At 46.2% G+C, this 7,809-nt stretch overlaps 1 protein-coding gene across 1 annotated transcript in view; it reads left to right on the top strand.

The window, feature by feature from the left end:
* Positions 1 to 7,809, top strand: part of LOC104288628 (zinc finger protein 501-like) — a 30,802-nt gene that overhangs the window by 10,758 nt on the left and 12,235 nt on the right. The window contains exon 3 of the mRNA XM_009887454.1: positions 112 to 1,091. Within this exon, the coding sequence (XP_009885756.1) occupies positions 112 to 1,091 (980 nt within the window). The remainder of the gene's footprint in view (positions 1 to 111; positions 1,092 to 7,809) is intronic.

A 7,809-nucleotide genomic window follows, 5' to 3' on the forward strand; every position in this document is an offset into this window, starting at 1 on the left:
GGGGACTGTGTGGGGCGGCTGCGGTGGCCAGGCTGGGTGGAGGAGAAGAGGGGGACGCCGGCCATGACTAAACATGTTGGTTGTGTCTGGGCTCTCCTTCTGTCCTGGCAGGTGATGGGAGCATGAGTGAAAATGAGAGGGATCTCCAGAGAGATGGGCCGGAGGCAGCCAAACCCTGCGGGGCCATTTCAGACTTTTTCATAAGGGAAGCTTCTCCGGGCTGTGACAGAGAAGTGTCCTGTCCAAGGCCAGACCTTCTCTCCCCAGAGACGGGGCCGGGGAAGACTTCTCACTGCGGCTTTCGGAAGCGGAAGGAGACAGTGGTGCACCAGCGAGCATTCATGGGAGAGAAGCCCTACATCTGCATCGAGTGCGGGCAGAGTTTCAACCGCAGCTCTGACCTGATCCGCCACCAGAGGATCCACACCGGGGAGAAGCCGTACATGTGTGCTGACTGCGGCAAGAGCTTCAGCCGCCGCTCCCACCTCATCCAGCACCAGCGCGTCCACACGGGTGAGCGGCCGTACCAGTGCAAGGACTGCGGGAAGAGCTTCAGCCAGAGCACCCACCTGGTACAGCACCAGCGCAACCACACTGGGGAGAGGCCTTATGTCTGTGCCAAGTGTGGGAGGAACTTCTACCAGAACTCAGGCCTGCTCCGCCACGCCAACTTTCACACGGGTGAGAAACCCTACAAGTGCCCTCAGTGTGGCAAGCGCTTCAGCGACAGCTCCAACCTCATTGCCCACCAGCGGCTCCACACAGGTGAAAAGCCCTACAAGTGTGCAGACTGCAACAAGTGTTTCAGTGAGAGCTCTAAGCTGGTCATCCACCGGCGTGTCCACACAGGTGAGAAGCCATACTTGTGCCCTGACTGTGGAAAGAGTTTCAGCCAGCGCTCACACCTTGTCCAGCACCGTCGCACCCACACTGGGGAGAAGCCCTACAAGTGTGCTGAGTGTGGGACCTGCTTCAGTGACAACTCTACTCTCATCCGTCACCGTCGTACCCACACTGGGGAGAAACCTTTCAAGTGCTCCCACTGTGGGAAGAGCTTCAGTCGCAACTCCTACTTAGTCTCACACCAGCGGGTGCACGTGTGGTAGGCAGTGTCACTAGGTGTGGTCTGGGGGTGACCTAGGATGCAGCTCCTGGTCGAGGCCTGTCCAAAATGTGCCTAAGGAACAAGTGGGTGGACAAGGGTGTGACTACACCAGGGCCACTGGATTATAGGCATCTGGGCAGAGTAATGCTTTTGGCCCATGTTGCCCTTTTCAGCCACCTCCTCCTCCCAGCGCACCTTGGGCATGGACAGCAGTGGTTGCAGTGGGTAGTTCTGCATCCCAAGGCTCTGTCATCCTCTTTGCCCGGTACTAGAATCGGATGCCATCTGCCACATGGCCAAGGCGCAGATGTTTTCTCCTACCTCCTCACAAGAGGTGTCTGCCTGGGGGTCTGAGGAGAGAACTCACAACATCAGGTCACACGATGAGAAGCTGCTTGGTCACGCAACATATGCACGTGTTGTCTTGTCGAGGGAAATAAGATGGGAGATGGGGTCTTTAAGGGGCTTTGTTCTGCTGGCAGCTGATATGATGTGGCCTATTGCAGAGGTCTATGGAAGCTCACCATGCTTGTGGTCTAAGCCAGTCTCATACAGCAGTTGGAAGGTAAAAGCTAAGTGAAGCCCTGCTGAGAAGCTTGAGACTGCATTATGCAGTGTGCAGGCCAACTTGAAGCACAGGCAAAGATCATTTGAGTCTGCTTGTAAAAGGAACATGTAGGCATACCTGAACCAGAGAAGGAAGGCTTACCTGCAAAGGTTTTCTGCAAATGCTGCTTGGGTGGTAGGAACAAGGGAGCTGCAAGACAGGGACGTGGCCTGTTCAGGAATCTCAGAACTGGTGGGTAACTGACGTAGAAAACTATCATACCTGGAGGCCTAAAAATATTAATCAGAATTATACTGCTGCTGCTAACAGTGTGGTACACAACTTGACAGGTGTATGGAGGTCGCCTGTGAGTTTGTACGGGTAGCCTCCTCTTTCTGCAGAATTGGGATTCACAGATACGTTTCAAATGGGCTGGTGTAAGCTATGTTGCACAATAGGACAGAACAATGGTGTACTAAGACTGACCTGACTCTATATCAGTATTTCTCAAGTCCCATTTTGACCAGCGTGTGTGCACGTAAATAACATCTGTATGTATGTAATCACGTATGTATGAACTAGCTTTTATACTATGTGTATCTTCACACTCACATATGAGCGATCATGCATGCACACACCATGGAAGTGGTCAAAATGGCCAGCTGTGTGACACTACACCATATCAGAACTTCTCAAAATGCTAAACGTACTGTGTATACTAGCATTTCTCAATAAGAAGCTGGGAGAAATAGGTTTTGTACCAAAACATCTGAGTTTTCACATCAGGACATTCAGTTTTACACTGATTATTTTGTGTGTGTGTGTGTAAGATCTGGAATTGAGTTATTTTATTTATGTATCTATATAAAAGTGTGTGGCCCCAATGGTTGTGAGGAATGATTTCTAAATGTCACTCAGCATAGTGCTCTCCCCCTTGTTTTACACAGGTACATATCAGTGGCAGTTGTAGGATATACCCCCTCATGGTTTTAATGACAAGCAATTGCAGTGCAACACTTTACATTGTTTATATTTTTGACTGTTTTGCTGCTGGTCATTTTAGTGACAATGCTGACCAATGTGCTTCTCCGGCACTGTTGGAGCATAGAAGAGATTTCTGGTTTTGCAATGTACCTTACTAATCCTGCAACTGGCTCCATGGCTTCAGTAGGTCTCTGGAAAAAAGAATGCAGACTGAAGTCAGTGAAAAGACTGGAGCTGTGGTGGGAAAGAGGTGAAGGAAATAAAGATGCTAAGAAGATCCATGGATTTGAGCAGCTGCTGGCCAGGGATGCTTGTGAATAGCTTGCTCTACAGAACTTGCTACTCTCCAAGGGATTGCAGGGATCCCTTCTGCAAGCCCCAAGCCACTTCTTGACACTCAACTGCTGATAAAATGTTATTTTCATATACTTTAATAAAAAGGAGCTGTAGGGGGAGAATGAAATTGTTTGCAGCTCCTGAAAGGAACAAGGCACCTTTATGTGCAGCTGCTCAGGGAAGTAGAAGGAGCTTTGAGAAATGGAGTGGGCTTTGTTTACACAGGAACCAAAGCCTTTGTTTGCAAATGCACATTTTTGCGTTTAGCTTTGTGGGTTTTTTTTGTTGTTGTTTGCTTTGGTTTTTTTTATGAACAGCTTCAAACCAATGACTTCTTGATTTCTGTTCCACTTCTGGAAAGTGGTTTGGAAATGTAACTAATGGTCATCTAATTGGTTCCAGAAGCATCAAGATTTTCATTTGCTAGCAGACTTTCAGAAGGGATATTACAGCTCTCAGTTGGTAGGCAATGAGCCTACCTAAAAATGATTTAACTGAATTCAAAGGTTATTCTGCAGTCCAGCTGTAGAACTGCTCAATTTGTGTGGGTCTGTCTCATTCCAGTTTAAGTTTCCTAAAGGAAATCTACAGCACTAAAACTGTCTGTTTGGCTGGGAAGCCCTGTTTGCCAGGGAAAGGTGTCTTGGGAATGCAACTTTTCTTTTGGCAATCTGAACTGAGTCGCTGTAGCAGATCAATGAAATCAAACCCAGGTCTGCACATAGCTGAGCTCAACTCAAGGGGAAACCCTCACATCAAGATTCTGGTTTGAGAAGCCAGCTGCCCCTGAATATGCCTTCACAGCAGTCCTCAGAGCATTTATTTTCCTTTCTACATACTTTGTGAAGTGCTGTGTATACTTAACAGTGCTCTGTAAATGAAAAGGATTGACATGCATTTATTTCTAAGATCTTTATGAACTTATTTAAAACTGTATGTCACATCAAAGTGGCCTTAGGGTTCACAGCACATTGCCAGTGCAGTAGTCTTAGCGGCTAGGATTGGATTGCTCACCAGTGTAAGCACATTTCTGGAGTTCCTTTCCACAGCCACTGTTAAGTTTTCACTGTTCAGTGTCACTTGGCTGAAATAATTCACTTCGCCTAGCCTGTCTGACCTTTACTGTTTGTGATCATCTAGCTGGAGAGGAGAATCTGGGCACCACCCTTCCTTTGCTGTTGCAGAAATTACAGGCTATGTTCCTCTTATTCCAGTGATTTAATTGCTTTGTGGGCAGCACAAACTCATGAGCCAAATTCAGAAGACAGAGGCATGGGCATGTGCAAAAAATCAAGAACCAGAAGGTTTACTTTCACAGCAGCTAGCTCAGTGGCTTCTCTGCCAGCTGTCTCCTCCCTCAGGATCATAGTGGGAGATTACTGGAAAAAGCAAAAGGTAATTAGCTACTATCATTTCAGCAGACCATCCCTAGCACACTCCATCCCAGGCCCATGGTCGCCAGCTGGTGCCCAGATTCTCCTGCCAGCTGAGGGAACTCTGTAGAATACTGTAAATTCCTGTTGTGCTGATGGTGCTTAGATACTTCAGTAATACTATGGCACTTTAGAAATACCTAAAATAGACAAATGGATGAATGACGTCTGAAATAAATTTTTTCACCCTAGTGTTCTTTGTTCCCGTCTTTTTTTTTTTTTTCTTTCTCCCCAGAGTGACCTCCTGAGCATCACAGTTTCTTGGCCCCTGGCAGAACCAGTTTTGGAAATACATGTGTCATCCTTCACAGAGGGATGACTGTTACTTAGCATAGCTGCTGTGCAATACAAGTAAGAATCTGGAGGTGAGGGGTATTCTTAGAAGTGGTCTTCATTTTCATCTAACATTTCTGCGTGAATCTGAAAAGCCAGAGGATGGCACAAAGTGCTCACCATTCCTTTATGAGAAAAGTGGCAGAACATTATTCTGCAGTGACACACCATCCTGCTGGTAGATGAACCTGGTTCTAACAGAGCCACAGCTGCTCTGAGATTATCTTCCCAGTTCTGTCACCTGGTTTGTATGGGATTCAGTTTTCCAGACCCCTGTTGACAAAGTATACATAATAGTGATGACTGAAATACAACAGTTTTTACATTCCTCTTTGCTTCATTGTTTATGACTGGGAAAACAGGTTTCTTTTGATCTTGGCAAACAGGTGTGTTTTGTGTGTAAAAAATTATTTTATGTGTAATCTCTAAAACAATTTTTGAGATATATCAAACAAAAAAAACTGCCATTGTATGCACAGCAAACTGTGTTCTTTGTGATTCTGTTTCCCCTTTACCCCAACAGCACTGGTCAGAACAGCCAGAGAGACAATAACAGGAGCCCCCATCTCTGAAAAAAGGAAAATACAGGATATTTCAAGGAGATGGAGCAAACAAAGGCCAAAAGAGGCATTGCTGGGATAGTCTGCTTTGCTGCGTTTGCTCTTGTGTCCCAAGCTCTGAAGGACCTTTAGCCTTTCTAGGCCAAACCTGATACACCTCATAAGTCAGCTGATCCGCCTGTCAACTCTGTCCTCCTTTTCTCATTCAAGGGCTTGCTGGCTTTCCAAGTAGAAAATGCATGAATCCACCTGATAACACTGCTTTTGCAGTCTTGATGGACTTTGGCTACTGTTTGACTACTTTCTTCTCACAGGCCTGGCCTGTTTTGGACACTCATTCACGTGAACAGATGTGAGAGCCTGGGAACCAGAGAGCACAGGAGCCAGACTTCTTAGGGGAAGCAGAATTTTCCTCTTTCTTCCTGAGGCTTTCTGTGGAGGTATCCGTAGCTGCACATAGCTGACTCTGTGCCTGGGGGACACATTGGATGGGTGGGACAGCATGGTCAGAACACAGTAACCCTTCCAGGGTAATTGAAAGCACCCATTGATTAAAGCAAGCCATAAGAGGTCCAAACATCCTTATGGATGCAGAGTGTGCAAAGATGTGCAAACTCCTTTGGTTCCTTCCCTTTGGCCCTCTCTGCAAAGCACAGTTTCATTGGGTGCAAAGATTGGCATTACTTAGAAGAGACTTGTCTGAACACCCATATGGACAGGCAGTTCAAAATAACTCTACCACACCACAGCAAACCTTGGCTGCACAGCCTTGAGGAACCGACCAAAGTAACCTTCATCCAAAAAAACAAAGCTACTCACAGAACTTGCAAGAGGCCTCGGGAAGCCAAACCAAGGAAGTTTTTCTGCTTGGAAATGCAGTTGGTCTGACCCCTGACAAAGCTTACCTGGGAAGGTTTCTCTGGTAATAGTGCAAGCACAACTGGCCTGAACAAGCCTATCTCCCTGCCCGGGGCATGGCTAAGGGTAATGATAATTGCACGGCATTATTAAGAAGGGCAACACAGCTAAAGTAAAGGCATCATAATGCATTTTGCCATATCAAAGGTGAATGGTTGAACCAGGCCACCATGTGAGGGAAAGGGTAAGCAGAAGAGGTGGAAATGGGGTGAACAGCTAGGAGGAAAGACTGGGGAACTGGATTTCCTGAGGCTGCTGGGAAGACAAGGTGATTTGGAGGTGGTAACAACTGTGTGGAAGAAGGGTCACCATTGTCTAGACCCCCAAGTAATTGCTCCCTCATATCTGCACTTCTTTTTTTTTTTTTTTGGCTTTCCAGAGCTCTTGCAATGCTCCTGCTGCTTGTCATATGTTGCTTTGGGCAAATGCCTGGTATGTCTCTACCTCAAGCTGATCTTCACCAAAATACTGCTGAACTCTACCTAGCTATGGTTCAGGTGGGTGTGCTTTCCCATCTTTAAGCACAGAACCAGAGAGAAAGCTTCTCTGTGTCAGTCCCTATTCTGTCAATGTTTTCCCTCACAAAAGGGCAGTCTCTGCTTGCTTACCCCAGATGACCCCAAAGCACATGTAAGGTGCATCTGCCTTTAGATAAGGCAGAGCTTTCCACAGACCTATGTCATTTGATCTGCCTTTTCCCAGCTTCAGCAGAAGATCTTTACTAGGGTAGGGGCTAAGAAGTTGCTTCCCACAGCTCTGCACCTGGCTGTTGTGCTTAAGGAGATGTGTCTTTGCTGGGCAACTGCTTTTTTTTTTCTTGCCTGATTTCTTTAACAACTGACCTTTGAATTCTCTCTATGCCTTCAGGCAGGCAGAAATACCAAGCAAAACAGGAAAAACAGACTTTACATATAGTATGCATTAGAGAGATCACAAACATCTTCCCAATTCATTGGACATATGATCAAACTTTTTTGTGAACCTAGGGTCAAACAGGAACCACAAGCTGCTTTCTTAAAAAAAAAAAAAAAAAAAAAGAGAGATCTTTTAACAATAATTACAAGAAAGGAAGCAGCAATGGGGATGCAGGAGACAGGGGGGTGGAACAAAACGTTTTTCCTTGTGTCTAGAGAGAGAAAAATTAAAAGAAGAATTAAAATCACCGAACACAAGTCCTCACATTCTTAGAAAGGTGAAAGAAGTTGGCAAAACTATGATGGTACTTCTTCTGGACCCTTGAAATCTAAGGACTTACCTGGCATGGTCGACAGTGATGTCATGTCTCAGGCCTATTCTGAGCACAGAGGTTGGTGTGAAAGCATTCAGAGTTTGCCTTAGGGCAGCCACATCCTGCCCTAAGCCTCAGGCACTTGCTTTCATTTGGCTTATATATGATGTAGCTGCTAATGTTAATGTAACTGTGGGTTTCAACTGCAGCTTCCACCTCAATGTGTACAGAGCCACTGGTGCCTTGAAGAAAGTGTGAATTCCTTTCTGAAGAAATGTAACCTGAGAAGATCCTGAAATTCCTCAGGCTCTGAAGCTCTTGATGCTTCACCTTCATTGTCATCAGCGCTCAAGCCAGCCAACTCC

Source organism: Charadrius vociferus, unplaced genomic scaffold, assembly GCF_000708025.1.
Source record: "Charadrius vociferus isolate BGI_N301 unplaced genomic scaffold, ASM70802v2 scaffold116, whole genome shotgun sequence".
NCBI lineage: Eukaryota > Metazoa > Chordata > Aves > Charadriiformes > Charadriidae > Charadrius > Charadrius vociferus.